Source organism: Triplophysa rosa, linkage group LG15 (assembly GCF_024868665.1).
Source record: "Triplophysa rosa linkage group LG15, Trosa_1v2, whole genome shotgun sequence".
Taxonomy (NCBI): Eukaryota; Metazoa; Chordata; class Actinopteri; order Cypriniformes; family Nemacheilidae; genus Triplophysa; species Triplophysa rosa.
Genome location: NC_079904.1, coordinates 24,256,920 through 24,280,612, shown reverse-complemented (window position 1 = coordinate 24,280,612; position 23,693 = coordinate 24,256,920). Strand labels below are relative to the sequence as shown.

General features: G+C 44.4%; 1 protein-coding gene across 6 annotated transcripts in view; it reads left to right on the top strand.

Annotated features, from left to right (window-relative positions):
* The window catches only part of l3mbtl3 (L3MBTL histone methyl-lysine binding protein 3), a 47,394-nt gene that overhangs the window by 18,116 nt on the left and 5,585 nt on the right, over positions 1-23,693 (top strand). For all 6 annotated transcript variants that reach the window (XM_057353592.1, XM_057353589.1, XM_057353588.1 and 3 more), the window contains 4 exons: positions 65-167; positions 14,995-15,141; positions 15,371-15,469; positions 16,906-16,997. In XM_057353592.1, coding sequence (XP_057209575.1) covers positions 65-167; positions 14,995-15,141; positions 15,371-15,469; positions 16,906-16,997 — 441 coding nt within the window. The remainder of the gene's footprint in view (positions 1-64; positions 168-14,994; positions 15,142-15,370; positions 15,470-16,905; positions 16,998-23,693) is intronic.

Genomic DNA, 23,693 nt, shown 5'->3' with positions numbered 1-23,693 from the left:
AATGACCAAACCAAATATGGAGTGTTTGTGTGTATGGTGACGGTGTGTGTGTGTGTGTTCACAGGTTCTCAGGACATGTTGGAGGTGTGTGAGCAGAGCGGTTGTCCCACCCCGGGCTGTCGAGGAGTGGGACACATCAAAGGAGCTCGATACTCTGGACACCACAGGTGAGCGTGTGCTCATGTCGCTCTAGTCCTTTCACAGTAACCTCAACCACTGCAGGGGATGCAGGTGCACATGGGTCCGGGGGATTGGGCGCCCGCATCCACGTTTTATTCATAGCCGTCTAATACTGTGGAAAATGACTAGATGACTGATCTCAGATCTGGTCTACCCATGGGCAGATGTGCGTGTAAAAACGACGTCACTTCGCCAGCAGCTTCAGTGGTGTAGTGAGGAAGACACGCCGTGCGTGACAAGTAGATCGGACGCTACATATGAATGCAAGATCAAATCCGCCTTTTGCCGAACGACATTTTCACATCGCAAATCAGATCATACAGCCATTTATTTTCAACAAAATGAAAAAATATTTGAAAATGTCTAACAGGTGTTTAATAATAAAGTACATGGTAAGGTTAGGGGTCGTAGAGAGGTCTTTATTGTCCCAATTAGTTGGCATCCATTTAATACGTAGCATCATTTACACTCTATTATTATTGTTGTATATTGTATAATGCACAACATTACTTTGTTTACCTTGCTGTGTTGAAACGGAATGAAGTTTAATTTATATGGACTCTGAATGAGCTCGTTAATGTCAATCTCATTGAGGAGACCAAACATATGAAGGAAGGCGAGGATTACTGTCCACTCAAATGAAAGAAGGCGGGATTTGCCGAGTTGGAAGAGGGAAGCCAGATGTATGTTGCTAAATGTTTAATGCCTGACAACTGTATTATCATATAGGACAGGGGTCACCAACTAGCGGACTCCAGTCCGAATGTGGACCGCGAGATGCGTCCGTCCGGGCCTCAAAGACTTTTGACATCATAAATAAATGAACGCCTAACATTATTTTCTAATGCAATCAGATGTATAGCAGGCACATCAAGGGCCGCTCAGTAGCAGTTTGGGTCCTACGGCGCCACGGACAGTTAACACATGCGCACTGTTGCCACGTTCAGACGCTGATGAGTGAAGAGTGAAGAGACAGACTCGCTGCAGCGCGCAGACAGATGTAACTGTCAGTGACTGAAAAACAATGTCCTTTTCAAAAGTTAGAAAAGTTGACGCTGAAAACCATGTTTTCCGAGATGAATTTATTCTTCCTGCATCTAGATGCACGAGACCGGTTTGTCTCATTTGCTCGGAGTCTGTTGCGGTTGTCAAAAGTGGAAACCTTAAACGGCATTATGAAATTAGACAGAGACACTTTGAAGAAACTTACCCGCAGCAGTCCGAGGTAAGGACACGGAAAATATATGAGCTCAAAGCCCAGTAGGAGCGATCTACACGGGTCATCCCTCACTCACTTACCGCCCAACAACCAGCATATGAATGTTCACTAAGAATACAGTGGATCTTNCGACGAGGCTCATGCTACACTGTATAGCGGGGTCCCCCTCCTGTCGTATAGCGTCCCGGGGTCGCAACTTGTCTCTGTTTCGTATATTATACTTTCTGCTGATAACTCACCCACACTTTTAAAACCCTGGTATTCTTATATAAAATGAGCATATTCTGTATCATTAACATAACTGTAAGTGGATTGTTGGCATATTCAATTGTTATCTTAACTGTGTGGTGAATCAATAAATGAGGGAGAAAGGGAGAGAAAACTTATACTACAATGTCTTACAGTAATTGTTTTAGATGATAAGAGATGAGAACTCCTGGCCAGACTTGTGAAAGTCAGGCTAGAGACACTGCCAGGATCTATAAGTGCAACGGGTGCTTGATAAAACTGCACAAATGTTCATTGTTGATTATTATAGTTAACTATCAATGTCAATATAGGCGCAACTTGTACTCATGAAGTGTGACCCAGTGTCATGAAACGTGTGGAAGAACCCAATTGCAGGCAGCAGAGGTTGAAGGGGTTAACAAAAACACTTTTATTATTAACATAAAAAACAAAACAAAGACCCACGATGGGGTATCACAACATAAAACAGGATAAATAACAGGACGAAGACTAACTGACACTAAACTAGACTAAACAGCACTTGACATAATAAACTAAACTAAACACTTATAAGATAGACGAAACAGCCACAACAGGAACATGGCAATGACGGTAGACGCTTGACGAGCAGCAAGACAAACTGGAAACAATGACCGAGCAACAAGACAAACTGGAAACAATGACCGAACAACAAGACAATGAAACATGAGGGTATTATAAAGGAGAGACAAACGAGGAGATAACGAGCGAGGGCAGGTGTGGAACATAAGACACGGAGAGGAAGGCAATACAAGAAACGAGAGGGGCGGGGCCAATGACGAGACACTGGAGAGAACGCATATTATTGTCAAAAGGACAATAATATGTTTCTCTCCACACATAACCAAAGGCTTTGTCATGGCTCTGCTACAGGACCAAGAAAAACATGACTAAATGAAGCAGAGCATGACCAGTGTGTGAAAACTAGGCTAAAAATCTAGTTATTAGTGACGAGCATCAGAGTTTGATTTTAACCATTTATTTCAATATGATTTACTGTAAGTCTTTGACATGGCCTTAGTCAAACTAAATCAAATCTAAGATTAACTTTCACAGGATATTCTTTACATTGTGTGCCCTGCTGAAAAAATAATAGAACCCTGCCCAAAACACAATAGATGCAGATGGGAATCAATAGAACACCCAATATTTTTTAATTTTGTAATGAGAAAAAATAATGATATTTTAAGGAAACCCTAGAATGTAATGTAATACTTTTTTAGCAGGGTTTATGTAGAAATAGTATATCACAAATAAATGACTTTGATTAGCTGGCCTTTGTCACGGTCCCACCGTCTTGTTTATGAAATTCTAGTCGTGTGGTGGGATCGAGGGCAGAGTCCTTGGGTTTTATGTGGGAAGGCCATGAGATGTTTTGTTTTTACCTCTCATGTGTTTTTCCAGTGTCTCGTCTCTGTTCCCGCCATCTCGTTTCCTCGTTATCCTTCCCTAAGTGTTTGATTACCCACACCTGCCCCAGTGTCGTTATCCCTCGTTTGTCTCTCCCTATATATACCCTCTTGTTTCTTTGTCCTGTGCTCTTGTATTATGTATGTATTGTATCTGTATGCGTGTGCTATGTGCTGTCTAAGTTGCCTTGTTCTCGTCCTGCGTTAGCTGTTATTGCCTGTTCCTGTTGTTGCTGTGTCATCGTCGTAGTAAGTGTTTAGTTTAGTTTGTCAAGTGTTTATTCAGTCTTGTGTTTAGTCAGTCTTAGTTCTGTGCTTGTTTATTATTTTCTTGTTGCTGTTTTACCCCATCGCGGGTCCTTGTTTTGTGTTTTGTTTATTATTTATTATTAAAGTCTCGTGTTAACCCCTTCACTGCCGTTGCCTGCGCTTGGGTTCTTCACCACCACTCTTGACAGAATACAAGAGCCAAATACGAACCCAGTAGGCAGCATGGGCAAGAGACGGTCCCACCAGGCTCGCCTCCTCTCGCGGCATTCGTCAGGGGAACGATGACAATCGAGGACTATCTGTATAGGTTCCTGGATGCCGCAGAGGAGGATGTCTTCGGGGAGGAGGAGGTGGCGGTGCTTTTTAACGCCGGTCTCAGGGACCCCCTGTCGCGGGCGGAGATGCGGTCGTTGAGACCGCTGGACTTCGATGTCGTGTGGCATACGTCATGAACCGACCGGAGTCCAGGGTCTCAACACGTCACTACCACCCATCTCCGCTGGCCACCATACAGGAGGGTCAGACCCTGCGATCGGGGTTTTAGGCATTGCCACACCGCTCTCCTCAACCCCTGCAGCCTCGCCACCAGTAAGCCTAGAGTGGCAAGCGGGGGAGACGTGAGTCCTGGGGAACCACCTCCGAGGAGTCCCAGCCGGAGCCAGCTGTGCCGTATACCTGCCTTCCATCACCCGACCACCAGCCGGGTGGCTAGGCGGAAGAAGAAGAGGCAACGGCGGGCAGCGTGGATCTCCTAACCCGGCCGGTGCAGCCGGCATCCAGTCCGGTGCAGCCGGCTCCAGTCCGGTGCAGCCGGCGTCCAGTCCGGTGTCCAGCCGGCGTCCAGTCCGGTGCAGCCGGCATCAGTCAGCCGGGTCCAGTCTGTGTCCAGTCCGTGTCAGTCTTGTGTCCAGTCCTGTGTCTAGTCTTGTCCAGCCTGTGTCAGTCTGTGTGTCCAGTCCGGTGACCACGCTCAGCCGGGTCCAGGGTTCCGGTGATCCAGCCGGCGTCAGCCGGCTCGTCCGTAGCCGGCTCTGTCCAGCCGGTCCCTGCGGAGCACCTCCCAGCCGGTCAAAGACGCCTTCAGCGGGTCAGCCATGTCCGCCGTCAGCCGGCGTAACATGTCCACGGCTTCCGCGTAAGATCCACCGGCAGCGGCTCAGCCATGCAGCGGCCTCCAGCCGGCTCGCAGTCCAGCCGGTCAGCCGGGCAGCACTCGGGACTAGTTCCCCACCCCCATCGGACTGCCCCTCGACGGCCGGATGGGACTGGGCCTTGTTTGCCCCCCTCTGTTTGTGTTTTGCCCCACCGTCTGTGGTCTGTCATGTCTGCTGTCTTGTTCACCGTTTGTCTGGTTTTGTTTGGTAGTCTTCATCTTAGTCCCCCTTGGTGAACACCTGAAGGTGTTCATTAAGGGGGGGCTCTGTCACGGTCCCACCGTCTTGTTTATGAAATTCTAGTCTTGTAGTATGTATCTGTATGCGTGTGCTATGTGCTGTCTAAGTTGCCTTGTTCTCGTCCTGCGTTAGCTGTTATTGCCTGTTCCTGTTGTTGCTGTGTCATCGTCGTAGTAAGTGTTTAGTTTAGTTTGTCAAGTGTTTATTCAGTCTTGTGTTTAGTCAGTCTTCGTTCTGTGCTTGTTTATTATTTTCTTGTTGCTGTTTTACCCCATCGCGGGTCCTTGTTTTGTGTTTTGTTTATTATTTATTATTAAAGTCTCGTGTTAACCCCTTCACTGCCGTTGCCTGCGCTTGGGTTCTTTCTGCCAGTTCGTGACACCTTTCACATGGATCACAAATGTGTATTGAAAATTGCCAGCTGATCAAACCTGTGCTTTAGGGATTGTATACATGTGCCATCTAAGGCGAAATGAAACTCTTAACTGACTGAGAGACAGTGGTTAACAAAAGTCCCCCCAGCTGTCATTGGCTATTGAAGTCTTGCTTGCAATAACTCTTTCAGAATGCTCTTGATGACATATAGAGGCATACTCTGTGCATTCGTGTGGTGCTCATGGGTTGTTGTTCTGGGACAGATGGGTAGGCTGGGAGGGATCAGAGTGTATTCACTACAAAAAACGAGTGATGATGTAGGTCACGTGGACCGTCATGCGGCAGGTGCTGATCTCACTGAAGCTCATTTTAAGCCTGTTTACATGAACCCCTCTGTGTTCCGACTGTTGTTTTCATTACAATGATTGTGCACCATATATCAACTTCCTGTATGAGTTTCTGTACGTTCAGACCGCCGCCGTCGAGAGCGCCAATAATCGCTCTGGCCGCCTGCCAACAGCGCTGTAGAAAGATTCTTGGGCGCTCTGACGTAGATCGAAAGCTTATCTTGTATTTAAAGGGTCCGCAAAGCAAACAAGCAGACTGACCACAAGGAGGGTAACGTTACAAGTTAACCTCATTAAATATTTTAAATGTGAAAGTAAGAAATTGATCGGTGGAAATAACTTTATTGTAGTTACATGTTTGCTAACGAAATAAACTAATTAAAAGCCATTTGTGTGGTGTGGCTTTTGTGTTCATGGTAAAGTGTTTATATTCCTGTACGCAAACAGGGACGCGTCCTATAGGATTGGGAAACCCGCCACAGCCGTAATCAACACCTCCCCCATTTTGCTTGGGAACTAATGTGGTCGGAACCAAAGTTTACAGAGCTGCGTTCTCTGAAATCCTCTCAAGCGGTGGACTTCTGCGTTCTGATTGGTTGCCGCCGAACCGCGTCATAGCTCATTACCATAAAGTTGACCTGATTTCAACTCTCCTCGACGCCCTAAACGACCAAGACGCGCCGCTGCCCATCGCCGGCTCTCATTGGAAATGAATGACATCCAGCCACTTTGACGCTCTCACTGGAGGCGGTCTGAGTGCACAGTTGGACTATAACTTGATTACTGTTATGCATAAAATAATTCCAGAACAATTCTAAAACTACAATGTTTAGATGATTGGTAAAAAAGATATTTTTGAAGAGTTTGTTTCCAAAACGAGATAACTCCGTTTTTAAAGGGATAGTTCACCCAAAAATCAACTTTGTGTGATTTTTTTACTCGCCCACATGACGTTAATCATGTTTAGAGAACTTCCGGCGTCTTCCGAGCACAAACAGAGATATTTAGGTGACATCCGAGAGCTTTCCAGGCCTCCTCATAGACATCATGGTGTCAGTTGTTGTCAAGGTCCAGAAAAGTACTAAAGACATGCTTAAATTGGTCCATCCGCACATAGTGGCTCAGTTGAAGTTTTTTGAAGCGACGCGAGATTGCGAGAAAAAATTATACAGACTTTAATGGATATATTTTCTCGTGCTCTTGTCAGGTGTATGGATGGTGACGTTCACGAGAGCACTTCTTCCGTTGTCTTCTTCATGGAGATGACTGACATGTGTTTTAGGTTTGTGCGCCGACGGTGCATGGGGCTTGCATTGGACGCCGGCGCTCTGACTCACAACGCAGAAGCACAACTATTGTTTTACACGCATGCCTGTATATGCCATTGAGTCCGACACTGATTGTGCAGTAGGTCTAGGTGTGTGAATGAATTGATGGTTTTTGGCAGACCAAAGAAATAAACATGTCTTTTCATATCTATACGACGCATAACAATGTCTGACAACAATATAATGAAGGAAAATGTGCAAAATGCCCTAATCTCTAAACCTGCACTGAACATACATTCATTTCAACATAAACAACTTTAAAAGAAAACTAAAGTGTTGTTCAACTGAGATGAACAAATAGCAGCATCAAGTTGTGACTGATCATCCTCTGATAACATTTCAGCTCTTCTGTGGCTGTTGCAGTGAAAGGGGGGTTTGTTTAATATTTTCTTTTAGTTCATGTCTTTATTTTCCTTCTAAAAGTGTTTCACACGCAGCCTCCATCACTCTTTTACTATTTCCCATCAGTAAAGGGCTTTTAGTGTTTTCCTTTAATAGACAATTAACCGTCAGCCAAATTTGATAATCGTGACATCTCTGTTTAAACTGCAGGTGATTTTACACATACTTCTCTTTAAGTCCTGATGTCAAATCAAACTGACTACTCAACGTATAAATCCTTATTATAAACTATGATCATTTCAGTCTTATGATCAGTCTTTTCCTCGTGTGCGTGTTTGGAGAGGTTGGATGTGTAGAACAGATGTGTATGTTTTCACTGTTTGAAAGAAATCATTCACAGCTCAGATTATTTCTGAGGCGACTGACGGCGTAATAAATCAACTTTAAACTGAAGTTCTGGAGAAGGAAACAGAGGAGGAAACGAAATTTCACCTGGAGGAGTCGTGAGGGTCCTGTCGTTCTCCTGACACCATCCGATGGGATGAATATACGGACTGGTGGCATCACACCTGCACAAATCAAGAAACGCACACAAACACACAATCAATTTGTGTGGGCAGTTGTGGCCTAATGGTTAGAGAGTCGGACTCATGACCAGAAGGTTGCCGGTTCGATTCCCAGGGCCGGCGGGTAACGACTGAGGTGCCCTTGAGCAAGGCACCTTACCCCTACTTGCTCCCCGGGCGCTGTAGTGATAGCTGCCCACTGCTCCGGGGGTACGTGTGTTCACTACTCTCTGGATGGGTTAAATGCAGAAGTCACACTTCGTTGCCTTGTACTTGTACATGTGCAATGACAATAAATTGAATCTAAATCTAAAATCTAAATCTAAAAATATCCATTAAAGTCGGTATTTTGCTTTGTTTTTTGCACATAAAGCATTCGCGTCGCTTCAAAAAACTTCAACTGAGCCACTATGTGCGGATGGACCAATTTAAGCATGTCTTTAGTACTTTTCTGGACCTTGACAACAACTGACACCATGATGTCTATGAGGAGGCCTGGAAAGCTCTCGGATGTCACCTAAATATCTCTATTTGTGCTCGGAAGACGCCGGAAGTTCTCTAAACATGATTAACGTCATGTGGGCGAGTAAAAAAATCACACAAAGTTGATTTTTGGGTGAACTATCCCTTTAAAAACGGAGTTATCTCGTTTTGGAAACAAACTCTTCAAAAATAACTTTTTTACCAATCATCTAAACATTGTAGTTTTAGAATTGTTCTGGAATTATTTTATGCATAACAGTAATCAAGTTATAGTCCAACTGTGCACTCAGACCGCCTCCAGTGAGAGCGTCAAAGTGGCTGGATGTCATTCATTTCCAATGAGAGCCGGCGATGGGCAGCGGCGCGGCGCGTCTTGGTCATTTAGGGCGTCGAGGAGAGTTGAAATCAGGTCAACTTTATGGTAATGAGCTATGACGCGGTTCGGCGGCAACCAATCAGAACGCAGAAGTCCACCGCTTGAGAGGATTTCAGAGAACGCAGCACTGTAAACTTTGGTTCCGACCACATTAGTTCCCAAGCAAAATGGGGGAGGTGTTGATTACGGCTGTGGCGGGTTTCCCAATCCTATAGGACGCGTCCCTGTTTGCGTACAGGAATATAAACACTTTACCATGAACACAAAAGCCACACCACACAAATGGCTTTTAATTAGTTTATTTCGTTAGCAAACATGTAACTACAATAAAGTTATTTCCACCGATCAATTTCTTACTTTCACATTTAAAATATTTAATGAGGTTAACTTGTAACGTTACCCTCCTTGTGGTCAGTCTGCTTGTTTGCTTTGCGGACCCTTTAAATACAAGATAAGCTTTCGATCTACGTCAGAGCGCCCAAGAATCTTTCTACAGCGCTGTTGGCAGGCGGCCAGAGCGATTATTGGCGCTCTCGACGGCGGCGGTCTGAACGTACAGAAACTCACACAGGAAGTTGATATATGGTGCACAATCATTGTAATGAAAACAACAGACGGAACACAGAGGGGTTCATGTAAACAGGCTTAAAATGAGCTTCAGTGAGATCAGCACCTGCCGCATGACGGTCCACGTGACCTACATCATCACTCGTTTTTTGTAGTGAATACACTCTGATCCCACCCAGCCTACCCATCAGTCCCAGAACAACAACCCATGAGCACCACACGAATGCACAGAGTATGCCTCTATATGTCATCAAGAGCATTCTGAAAGAGTTATTGCAAGCAAGACTTCAATAGCCAATGACAGCTGGGGGGACTTTTGTTAACCACTGTCTCTCAGTCAGTTAAGAGTTTCATTTCGCCTTAGATGGCACATGTATACAATCCCTAAAGCACAGGTTTGATCAGCTGGCAATTTTCAATACACATTTGTGATCCATGTGAAAGGTGTCACGAACTGGCAGAAAGAACCCAAGCGCAGGCAACGGCAGTGAAGGGGTTAACACGAGACTTTAATAATAAATAATAAACAAAACACAAAACAAGGACCCGCGATGGGGTAAAACAGCAACAAGAAAATAATAAACAAGCACAGAACGAAGACTGACTAAACACAAGACTGAATAAACACTTGACAAACTAAACTAAACACTTACTACGACGATGACACAGCAACAACAGGAACAGGCAATAACAGCTAACGCAGGACGAGAACAAGGCAACTTAGACAGCACATAGCACACGCATACAGATACATACTACAAGACTAGAATTTCATAAACAAGACGGTGGGACCGTGACAGAGCCCCCCCCTTAATGAACACCTCCAGGTGTTCACCAAGGGGTGACTAACAAGACCTGACAGACTGGACCAAAGACAAAGTCCATGGGGGTGGAGACCAGTCCCAGTCCCCGGCTGCGCTCGAGGGCGCGAGTCCTGGGGGACTTAGGAGGAAGTCCGGGGGGAACAGTCTTTGGCCCTGGGAGTCTCCCAGGGACCGGCTGGACAGGGCTTGACGCCGGCTGGAAGGCCGGCTGGACATGGCTTGACGCCGGCTGGAAGGCCGGCTGGACATGGCTTGACGCCGGCTGGAAGGCCGGCTGGACATGGCTTGACGCCGGCTGGAAGGCCGGCTGGACATGGCTTGACGCCGGCTGGAAGGCCGGCTGGACATGGCTTGACGCCGGCTGGAAGGCCGGCTGGACATGGCTTGACGCCGGCTGGAAGGCCGGCTGGACATGGCTTGACGCCGGCTGGAAGGCCGGCTGGACTGGTGACGCCGGCTGGATCGCCGGACTGGACGCCGGCTGCCGGCTGGATCGCCGGACTGGACGCCGGCTGGATCCCGGCTGGACCGGCTGGATCCACCGGACTGGACGCCGGCTGGATCACCGGACTGGACGCCGGCTGGATCACCGGACTGGACGCCGGCTGGATCACCGGACTGGACGCCGGCTGGATCACCGGACTGGACACAGACTAGACAAAAGACTGGACACAGCGACTAGGACACAGACTGGACACAGGACTAGGACAGCCGGCTGCACACGGACTGGACGCCGGCTGCACCGGACTGGACTGGACCCGGCTGCACCGGACTGGACGCCGGCTGGACCACCGGACTGGACGCCGGCTGCACCGGACTGGACGCCGGCTGCACCGGACTGGATGCGCGCAGGCCGGGTAGGAGTCCACGCTGCCCGCCGTTGCCTCTTCTTCTTCCGCCTAGCCACCCGGCTGGTGGTCGGGTGATGGAAGGAGGTATACGGAACGGCTGGCTTCCGGCTGGGACTCCTCGGAGGTGGTCCCCAGGACTCACGTCTCCCCCGCTTGCCACCTAGGCTTACTGGTGGCGAGGCTGCAGGGGTTGAGGAGAGCGGTGTGGCAATGCCTAAAACCCCGATCTGCAGGGTCTGACCCTCCTGTATGGCGCCAGCGGAGATGGGTGGTAGTCGTGTTGAGACCCTGGACTCCGGTCGGTTCTTGACGTACCGCAACACGACATCGAAGTCCAGCGTCTCAACGACCGCATCTCCGCCCGCGACAGGGGTCCCTGAGACGGCGTTAAAAAGCACCGCCACCTCCTCCTCCCCGAAGACATCCTCCTCTGCGGCATCCAGGAACCTATACAGATAGTCCTCATGTCATCGTTCCCCTGACGAATGCCGCAGAGGAGGCAAGCCTGGTGGGACCGTCTCGTGCCCATGCTGCCTACTGGGTTCGTATGGCTCTGTATTCTGTCAAGACTGGAGAAGAACCCAAGCCAGGCAACGGCAGTGAAGGGGTTAACACGAGATTTAATAATAAATAATAAACAAAACACAAAACAAGGACCCGCGATGGGGTAAAACAGCAACAAGAAAATAATAAACAAGCACAGAACGAAGACTGACTAAACACAAGACTGAATAAACACTTGACAAACTAAACTAAACACTTACTACGACGATGACACAGCAACAACAGGAACAGGCAATAACAGCTAACGCAGGACGAGAACAAGGCAACTTAGACAGCACATAGCACACGCATACAGATACATATACATATGAGCACAGGACAAAGAAACAAGAGGGTATATATAGGGAGAGACAAACGAGGGATAACGACAGGGGCAGGTGTGGGAAATCAAACACTTAGGGAAGGACAACGAGGAAACGAGATGGCGGGAACAGAGACGAGACACTGGAAAAACACATGAGAGGTAAAAACATAAACATCTCATGGCCTTCCCACATAAAACCCAAGGACTCTGCCCCGATCCCACCACACGACTAGAATTTCATAAACAAGACGGTGGGACCGTGACAAAAGGCCAGCTATAAAGTCATTTATTTGTGATGTACTATTTCTACATAAACCCTGCTAAAAATAGTATTACAATAATTCTAGTGGTTTCCATAAAAATACCATTATGTACCACCATTTTTTCTCTTACAAAATAAAACAAATATTGGGTGTTCTATTGATTCCCATCTGCATCTGTTGTGTTTTGGGCAGGATTGTATTCTTTTTTCAGCAGGGCAACCAACATAATGTAAAGCATATCCTGTGAAAGTCTAATCTTTAGATTTTGATTTAGTTTGACTAAAACCGTGTCAAAGACTTACAGTAATTCATATTGAAATAAATGGTTAAATCAAACTCTGATGCTCATCACTAATAACTAGATTTTTAGCCTAGTTTTCACACACTGGGTGTCATGGCTCTGCTTCATTTAGTCATGTTTTTCTTGGTCCTGTAGCAGAGTCATGACAAAGCCTTTGGTTATGTGTGGAGAGAAACATATAATTGTCCTTTTGAAAATAATATAAGTTCTCTCCAGTGTCTCGTCATTGGCCCCGCCCCTCTCGTTTCTTGTATTGCCTTCCTCTCGTGTCTTATGTTCCACACCTGCCCTCGCTCGTTATACCTCGTTTGTCTCTCCTTTATAATACCCTCATGTTTCATTGTCTTGTTGTTCGGTCATTGTTTCCAGTTTGTCTTGTTGCTCGGTCATTGTTTCCAGTTTGTCTTGATGCTCGTCAAGCGTCTACCGTCATTGCCTGTTCCTGTTGTGGCTGTTTCGTCTATCTTAATAAGTGTTTAGTTTAGTTTATTATGTCAAGTGCTGTTTAGTCTAGTTTAGTGTCAGTTAGTCTTCGTCCTGTTATTTATCCTGTTTTATGTTGTGATACCCAATCGTGGGTCTTTGTTTTGTTTTTTTGTTAATAATAAAAGTGTTTTTGTTAACCCCTTCAACCTCTGCTGCCTGCAATTGGGTTCTTCCACACGTTTCATGACACTGGGTCACACTCATGAGTACAAGTTGCGCCTATAATTGACATTGATAGTTAACTATAATAATCAACAATGAACATTTGTGCAGTTTTATCAAGCACCCGTTGCACTTATAGATCACTGGCAGTGTCTCTAGCCTGACTTTCACAAGTCTGGCCAGGAGTTCTCATCTCTTATCATCTAAAACAATTATAAACATTGTAGTATAAGTTTTCTCTCCCTTTCTCACTCATGTATTGATTCACCACACAAACGTTAAATACAATTTAATATGCCAACAATCCACTTACAGTTATGTTAATGATAAGAGATATGCTCATTTTAATAAAGAATATGCGGTAGTTTTACAAGTGTGGGTGAGTTATTAGCAGAAAGTATAGAAACGAAAAGAGAAACGTGACTGCGACCCCGGGACGCTATCGCGAGGGAGGGGGACCCCGCATACAGTGTAGCATGAGCCTCGTCGTGACGGAGGGGGACCCCGCGTACAGTGTAGCATGAGCCTCGTCGTGACGGAGGGGGACCGCCGCGTACAGTGTAGCATGAGCCTCGTCGTGACGGAGGGGGACCCCCGCGTACAGTGTAGCATGAGCCTCGTCGTGACGGAGGGGGACCCCCGCGTACAGTGTAGCATGAGCCTCGTCGTGACGGAGGGGGACCCCCGCGTACAGTGTAGCATGAGCCTCGTCGTGACGGAGGGGGACCCCCGCGTACAGTGTAGCATGAGCCTCGTCGTGACGGAGGGGGACCCCCGCGTACAGTGTAGCATGAGCCTCGTCGTGACGGAGGGGGACCCCCGCGTACAGTGTAGCATGAGCCTCGTCGTGACGGAGGGGGACCCCCGCGTACAGTGTAGCATGAGCCTCGTCGTGACGGAGGGGGACCCCCGCGTACAGTGTAGCATGAGCCTCGTCGTGACGGAGGGGGACCCCCGCGTACAGTGTAGCATGAGCCTCGTCGTGACGGAGGGGGACCCCCGCGTACAGTGTAGCATGAGCCTCGTCGTGACGGAGGGGGACCCCCGCGTACAGTGTAGCATGAGCCTCGTCGTGACGGAGGGGGACCCCCGCGTACAGTGTAGCATGAGCCTCGTCGTGACGGAGGGGGACCCCCGCGTACAGTGTAGCATGAGCCTCGTCGTGACGGAGGGGGACCCCCGCGTACAGTGTAGCATGAGCCTCGTCGTGACGGAGGGGGACCCCCGCGTACAGTGTAGCATGAGCCTCGTCGTGACGGAGGGGGACCCCCGCGTACAGTGTAGCATGAGCCTCGTCGTGACGGAGGGGGACCCCCGCGTACAGTGTAGCATGAGCCTCGTCGTGACGGAGGGGGACCCCCGCGTACAGTGTAGCATGAGCCTCGTCGTGACGGAGGGGGACCCCCGCGTACAGTGTAGCATGAGCCTCGTCGTGACGGAGGGGGACCCCCGCGTACAGTGTAGCATGAGCCTCGTCGTGACGGAGGGGGACCGCCGCGTACAGTGTAGCATAAGCCTCGTCGTGACGGAGGGGGACCCCCGCATACAGTGTAGCATGAGCCTCGTCGTGACGGAGGGGTACCCCGCATACGGTGTAGCATGAGCCTCGTCGTGACGGAGATAACAGCCTTTGATAACAGCTGGAGTGAGCGCGAGCACTGAAGGGAGATATTTCGGCCTATTCTTTATCTAGTTGAAATTCTGTCGCAGGCTGATGTTTGGATGAATCTCTCAGCATTCATCTTCTCTGTGTGCGTTTCTGTTGGTCTTGTGATGCAAGCTGCTGTGTTTGCTCTGAGGTTACAGTGATTATCTTTAAATGCCATTCACCACCGTGTGTTTTTATGAATAATGTGTTATCATTATTAGAAGAAGAGTGAACGTGGGCTGATCAGACACAACAATCAATCTTTCTTCTATTTCACTCAATTAAAAGAATATAGGATTATTAATGTTCATGTAGTTCAGATGGGCGTGTAGTACTGTGAGGATGGAGGAGGGTACCCATGAACACATCTGATGTCAAAATCCAAAGACTTTTGTGTTATTGTTTGGATATGAAGCCACTAATAAAGCACAACAAATTGAGTGTAATGAAATGTTTGTGATGTTTCAGCGCTGTGGGCTGCCCGTATTCTGACATCAATCTTAACAAGGACTCGGTTCTTCCTGACCGCTTGAGTGGAGAGATGCCGGGAACCGGAGCGGGTAGGCCCCGCAGAACTGAACCCGACCCTGATGTTCCTGATGCTGACAGTAATGAGTGAGTGTTCACACACACACGCACACACACACACACACACACTCAATTTCATCTCATCCATGTGTATGAGAAATACAAAGAGAGACATTAAAGAGAAAAGAAAATGACAGAAGTGTAAAAGTGTTGTCATTTAAATAAATGAGAATAGATGTTATCATGTGAGCTCGCTCAGACACCTGTTGTGTCTGCCCTTGAAAAACATCTTCATTTATCACTTGTCTTCCTGCAGAAAAGCCCTCACTTGTGCCCCGGCTCACCCGGATAAACCCGCCACCGCTGCCATGGAAACGGCAGTGAAGAAGCCCGTGGGATCAGAAACCAAACGAAGGTTAGATTCAATCCTTCATAAACACACGACTGTGTGAATCACCGCTTCTCTCTATTTCTGTCTCTGTTTACTCACAACACAAAATAACACCGTGACCAACAATACACCCCACAATGAGAGTCAAATACCAGATCAATAAATGACAGATACTGAATGAAGTACATCAGCTATCGATCAGCACGTCGTTCTAAAGTAGGACACACACGCGTGCAGATGCGTGCACGCACAGGTTTAGTATCATCGTATGGACATGCCGTTTTCCGTCATTTCTGCTGCTGTCCTTCTGAAAGTTTGTATCTCCATATTATGTCTTTTTTATTTTTTGCATGAATCATAAATCAATTTGCATGTCACCCTTTATGTCTCTCACTGGGTTTTTCAAATATCTAACCAATGAAAAGTATTGTGTAGTGCTTGTCAACTTTGAAAAAAAAGTGCAGTGTTTTTTCATTTGGACATATGAGGTTTTGGAAGGACAGCAATGATATTCAAATGATGTTCTTGTTCATCATTAATTTCTTACATGGTGACCGCTGGAAGATATATATATATACACACACAAGTAACTGATGATCTCAATATACTAAAATAAATAAACACAGAAATTAATTTTCTAAACATTTTGTATTTATTTTATGCCTCTTTCTATGAGAGTGTTTGACTAGCTCTGCTATAGCTTATACTACAGTATTTACTATTATAGTTACGCCATTGTAAGCACAAATGAACCATGGTGCTGTTTCAGTAACCAGAGGTAACCGTGGTATTTGTAGTGGAACTGTGGTCATACAAATCTGCCAAAAAACATGGTTTCTACACTTACACTATGATAAATCTTTTAAACCTTACTATAAATGCACTACAGTATACATTACTATAATATATAGTATGTAATATAGTAAATGCTGTAATATACTATATTATTGTTTCATGTGGTCACACTCAATACAAAAATGTATAAATAAATAAAAAGTTTAAATATCTATTTTTAGAAAATGAATGTATGTATTTCTGCATTTATTTTTGCTCATTTCATCATGGATTTATTTTTGTATTTATGTTTAATTTGGGCAGGATTGGAATTTCATACTAATAAGATGATGTGTGTTATATAAGTCAAGTGTTCTTTAAATAAATGACATGATACAATTATTTCCCCTTTTTTACTTGTCTTTAAGCAAAATTAAGCTACATTAAAATATGAATGTGTATGTTTCCTGTAGCTCAGTGGTTAGAGCGTTGCGCTAGCAAAACCAAGGTCATGGGTTCCATCCCCATTTTACTGAAATAATGAGGAAAATGTTGCTGACAGTTATTCCAGGTCCTTTGTTAGACAGGAAACTGAAGGTTATTGCATAGCTGGATAGATGAATTCAGAAACATCAGAGTAAACATACGGTGCGTCTCGTGTGATAATGGCTGACGTTCTTCTTCAGGGTTGGCAGGCCATGTAAAGTACGGAAGATTGAAGAGCCGTCACATGAGGAAGAAGTGGAGAGCGCGAGGTCAGCGGTCATTGAAACCAAAGGTACACATCTCCACTTCACCACCCAAATATCATTCTCAACATCAAACTCCCGTCTGACTGAATGATCATCAGTGATATGACACACAAGCATCAATAGCAGCATCACTGGGCGACACGCAGAGACAGCAATCACCTGCAGCAGCATCTTTCCGTCTTTCCTTTCAGTCCTGTCACTCATCGTTCAGCTTTTCTTCAGGTGTTCACCTGCTCAAATCATTACAACAGTGTGTATTTGGTGTTTATACCATGGTCTGTTTGAATACTGCGTTCTGATTGGCTGGAAGTTTTGCATTAAAACCCTTTAACGCACGGCTAGCTCCAGTCAGTTTGATCACATTTCAAATTAACTGACAAAATAACCCTCATTTTCACCCGTTTGATCTAAAGTGACACGGAAACATCAATAAAAGCTTGAACTTGGCAAATAACCATGGTATAAGGGAATTATCCCTTACTTAATGTATGTGAAGAGAGATCAATGAGATGTTATGAGGAGACTCGTTTTGTGCCGTGACACAAAAATAGAAACAAAAGCTTGAACGCATTATTGTTGCTATGGTGAAGACACGGTGACATTTACACAGAAGAGATAATGCTTCACAAAAAGAACAATAACACGATTCATCACTTCACAATTATCACAATATCATGACAGAGAATATTCAGCATATGCACTGGACACTGTCACTGACATTTTCACTAGGAGCCCGTCCACTCGGAGACATACGTAAATCCGGCGTTTTGGGATCCTGAAACCTCTTTTGAAACTTTTATGAAACCGGGTCCCAGAGTGGAGAAATCTGAAAATGCCACCCTTGCGTTGTCGTGTGTACAGCCGATCCTTATATTTTCTCAAACGATAATGTCATCACCCCAGCGCGCAAACTTTATGCGCATGCTCCAGTTCTTCTCCTCTGTGTTTTAGTGTATCTCTGTGTGGCAGCGTCACAGCGCCACATACTGATTTGGCGTGTGTACTACATCGTTTTGAGTCGGTTTAGCGGTTTCGTGTGTACGCAGATATTTCATGAGACGACACCTTCAAAAAAGATCAGATAGGGAAAGCTATGTCTTTGTGTGGATGTGGCCTAAATAAATACTTTTGTATACTATACACTGGGTTCCAAATTATTATGCAAATGATATCTTTCTCTGGTTTTCCTAATTTGTCGATGCAAATGACAGTCAGTATAATTTTCAAGTAATCAACAGTTAGGGTACATTTGGAATTTTATTGAACAAACCTCCCACTGACAACAGTATTTATTTAAAAAATGAAAAACTCAAAATGCACTGTTCCAAATTATTATGCACAACAGAGTTTGAAAACATTTCATAGGTTGTAAAAAACTGAAAATGGTCATTTGTTGAATTTGCAGCATTAGGAGGTCATATTTACTGAAATCAAAAGCTATTTCAATCAAAAACATCCTAACAGGGCAAGTTACATGTTAACATAGGACCCCTTCTTTGATATCACCTTCACAATTCTTGCATCCATTGAACTTGTGAGTTTTTGGATAGTTTCTGATTGAATTTCTTTGCAGGATGTCAGAATAGCCTCCCAGAGCTGCTGTTTTGATGCTAACTGCCTCCCACCATCATAGATCTTTCGCTTGAGGATGCTCCAAAGGTTCTCAATAGGGTTGAGGTCAGGGGAGGATGGTGGCCACACCATGAGTTTCTCTCCTTTTATGCCCATAGCAGCCAATGACACAGAGGTATTCTTTGCAGCATGAGATGGTGCATTGTCATGCATGAAGATGATTTTGCTACGGAAGGCATGGTTCTTCTTTTTGTACCATGGAAGAAAGTGCTCAGTCAGAAACTCTACATACCTTGCAGAGTTCATTTTCACACCTTCAGGGACCCTAAAGGGGCCCACCAGCTGTCTCCCCATGATTCCAGCCCAAAACATGACTCCGCCACCTCCTTGCTGACGTCGCAGCCTTGTTGGGACATGGTGGCCATCCACCAACCATCCACTACTCCATCCATCTGGACCATCCAGGGTTGCACGGCACTCATCAGTAAACAAGACTGTTTGAAAATTAGTCTCCATGTATGTGTGGGCCCACTGCAACCGTTTCTGCTTGTGAGCATTGGTTAGGGGTGGCCGAATAGTAGGTTTATGCACAACTGCAAGCATCTGGAGGATCCTACACCTTGAGGTTTTCGGGACTCCCGAGGCACCAGCAGCTTCAAATACCTGTTTGCTGCTTTGCAATGGCATTTTTGCAGCTGCTCTCTTAATCCGATGAATTTGTCTGGAAGAAACCTTCCTCATTCTGCCTTTATCTGCACGAACCCTTCTGTGCTCTGAATCAGCCACAAATATCTTCACAGTACGATGATCTCGCTTAAGTTTTCGTGAAATATCTAATGTTTTCATAGCTTGTCCAAGACATTGCACTATTTGACGCTTTTCGGCAGCAGACAGATCCTTTTTCTTTCCCATATTGCTTGAAACCTGTGGCCTGCTTAATAATGTGGAACGTCCTTCTTAAGTAGTTTTCCTTTAATTGGGCTCACCTGGCAAACTACTTATCACAGGTGTCTGAGATTGATTTCAGTGATCCAAAGAGCACTGAGACACAATACCATCCATAAGTTTAATTGAACAATATAAAATTAAATGTTTACGACACTTAAATCCAATTTGCATAATAATTTGGAACGCAGTGTAGTGTAGTGTTGTGTACTATTTTATAGTGTAATTGTAGTATTCTGTAGTATTTACTAAACTAGTGTTAACTATTAAACTGATGAACTGTGGATATTACAAATAGTTTTAATGTGGGGATAGAAGCACAGATTCTGTAGGAGTTTCATGGACGTGTTCTTGAGCGAATTCTTCATTTGTTTTGCTCCAGATGTGTCTGTTTAAAGGCTAAAGCTCTTCTGTGCAGAAGAATGTAAATGTTTGGAGAGAATCTGAATGTGTCTGTGGTTATTGCATGAATTCATCATCTCCTTTCTTCACATAAAGAAGGCCTCAGAACCTCGGCAACTTCATCATGTCATCATTTGTCTTGATTTAGAAATATGTGAGTGACTTGAGTTTTGTGTTAAGAGGATTATTTCAGGGAGATTGATTGATGACGTGTGTCGCTGCTAGTCAGAGAGATTTCTGGGAAATGGCACGAATGTACGTAGGTCATAGTTTCTGCTCATTCGTTGTTGAAGTGCTCCTATATCAGCACACATTGTCACACATCAGTAATGTTCTTATAACACAACACATCAGAATCACCAAACCACACGTTACACACATTACATTAAGATCAGTGTTGATTCACAGACGGCATGTTTGCGTCAGTCCGGCTCTCTTTAGAAATCTTTAGAAATATACGCCTGTTTAGTAACATTGGTAACACTTTACATTAAGGTACCCTTTATAAAGCATTTATAAATGTGTCATTAATGATTATTAAGTCATTTACAAATGCATTATAAAGCAGTTATAACGGCATGAATAAAAAGAGGGATTCTAACGAAGTACCTGCCAAATAGTGAGCCATTTTTAACTCACGTGTTATAAATGCTTAATAAATGTATTTATTCATTATTTATTTGATTATTATCTCGATGTTGTTTGCAATATAGGCTGTCAGACTGGACACTGTAGGGTGTTATGTTGGTTTTCTTTATTTCATAAGAATGCCCCTTTTTATTCATGTAGTTATAACTGCTTTATAATGCATTTGTAAATGACTTAATAATCATTAATGACACATTTATAAATGCTTTAGAAAGGGTACCTTAATGTAAAGTGTTACCGAAACATGTTATATGTAAAAGTCTTTTGTGCCGTGAGTTTCACAACACATCACAACAAACAGATTTCCATTGAGTATATACACGGCCTTCCATCATTCACAACACATCTGAGAGAAAGTCTTGTGATGTTTCATGATCCCTTTACACAACAACATTTTCAACTAAAACGAAAAACATTTGACTTTCTTGGCCAATTGTTTACACAACAACTGTTTTGAATCCTAAAAATGCAAACTTTCAATTATTTAGAATTGCAAGTTATTGTTGTCGTCTCCGTGTAAACAACAAGAAGGCATATTTGTGAAAATGGTGACATCACGAACACACATGTTACGTGTTCAGTCTACAGGCATGTGATCATATTGACAATGCTGTCAGTTGGACGCCGAACGTTTCAAAAGTTCCGTTTTTAGTACATTGTGTAAGTGCACATAATCTCATAGTTCAGTGCTGATCGGTTGAATGTGACTCTCATGAAATGTCTGCCATCCGTTGTTATTAAAGCTGCATTTCATTGCTATACTCTGGATTAAAAATAAAAAGTAAAATTATTGAGCAAATACATAATAGAACAGTGTTAAAAAGTATCTCCTTGAGTCATAACAGTACGCTTATTATAATGGTTTATAAGTGAAGCTTATTTTTTATTAAAAATATATAAAAGTATTTGATTTAATCTGATCATTTTTTGTCGATCACTTTGATGTCAATGGACTTTAGCACATGTAAAGATAAGTACATTAAAGCGGCCCTAACACACACGGTTTCTGCCAATCTCATATTAATCTTGAGTACCTATAGAGTAGTATTGCATACTTCGTATCTTCGAAAAGTATTTAGTTTGATCACATTTATAAAAGACAGATACAGCTGTAGGATTATTTCCGAAAGCATACGGTGCGTGCGGGGGGAGGGGTAGGCTGAACTAAAGCACGTGCGCACCCATTGCCAACAAAACACAAACAACCGCATGCGGTTCATGTCCGCCATCTTTTAGCGCTGGGACGGCTCCATATATCAGTTTCAAACCATCTCCAAATCCAGCGTTATATCCAGCGTTTATATAACATTCATCACCCAAATGCAGTGAACAAACAAACACCTGAACTGCTCTCTCTCTCTCTCTCTCTCTCTCTCTCCTGCACACAAGTGAAAGTGACGTCTGAGCATACATGCTCCTTCTCCTGCTCTCCTTGCTGCCGCGTGCTTTTCAGGGAGAATTGTCCAATAAGGATCTAAGAAAAATTGTTACAAAACAGTTTTATATGTTCGAAAAAAACTTTCCGAAACCTGTCTGATCGCTGGAGGAGTGTATCGAGCACAGATATTTATTGACAAGTTGACCATGTTAAGCCTGAGAAGACAGCACGTTTAACATTGTAAAGAAGTCAGAATGCATGACACACCGTTGCAGCACAACAAGTAAACTGGGATTTTATGTTTGAAACAGAGATGATGATGATGATAGAGAGACTTCAAACGGCATTGTAAAATGCAGATAAACACACACCTGTAACACCTGACAGATGAATAAACTACTGTACAGGACTGATGTGTTTACTCTTGTGTCTTTAGTAAAGATGTGATTACAGGTCTCTCTCTCTCTCTCTGGATTCATGATATTTCTGAACCCTTCTGTTCCTGTTTGTCAGGGTGAATTAAGCGTGTAAAGGGTATAATCTCAGTGTCCGGCCTCCGGCACACAGCTCGACGCTTCATGAATGCTCATCTAAAATAGCCTCTCCAGATGTCTGACGCTCTTCAACACTATAATATCATCTGGAAGCGCCATGACTCAAACCCTTCACTGAAATCTACACCATTTTTGGAGAATTGAAACTTGTCGAGTTTTCTTTTATATTTAGGAAACCTTTCGATTGCCGATTTGAGTCCTGCTTGGAGCGTACGGTATGTTAAAGAGACAGTTCTCCCACAAATGAAAATTCTGTCATCATTTACTCACCCTCATGTTGTTCCAAACCTGTATAAATGTCTTTGTTCTGATAACACAAAGGAAGATATTTGGAAGATTGTTTTGTGTTCATCAGAACAAAGACATGTATACAGGTTTGGAACAACCTTAGAATGTTAATTTAGGGTGAACTGTCCCTTTATGACGTGTGAGGAGGACACAATTCTGATGATAATTTTCACTCAGTGCCGTATGAACACGTGCATAATGTTCATTTCTATACGTGTTGTGTTGTTTTACTAAAGCAAGAAGCCGTGTGAAGCAGTGGGTTACAGTGCATTTTATTACAGCTGAGGGCGTTGTGGAACGAGTCATTAAAACCCCCTCAGCTGTTATAAAATGCACTGTAACCCACTGCTTCACACGCTTATTGCTTTTACAAAACAATTATTCCATATGCGTAGCAAGGTTTCATAAGTGATATTTATGCTATGTAACGCGGACGGGTGTGTTATAACGGCTTAGAACTCGGCTCAACCAATCAGAATCAAGGACCAGAACTGACCGTTTTAAAATGTTTATTTTGTTAGTTTAGCTTCACACGTCACACTGTAAACCATTAGCCGGGTTTCCATTTAAAGTTGCGAATTTAGCTAAAAGCGCAAAATCGGAATGTCGCATAAAACGGTTGCGAATAATCACCGTTTCCATCCGACTAGTCAGCCGTCACTTCCTAATAAACTGGCACTAAATATCAGTAAGAAAAGTAAGAGAAGCCACTAAATTGATTCATTTTCATAAATAGTAATTAATTGCACAAGTTTCGTGGATGCCTGCTGCTGTCGTGACAGTTCTGGGAGGCAGTTACAGAAATACTTTGACGACTTTGCTCAAGCGTCAGGTAACGCAGTCTCATAGTGCAGTTACATGACTTTCTGGAGGAATTTATCCATCTCTCATTATTCGCAAAAAAGAAAGACCTACTCAAGCGAGTGTAAAAACTT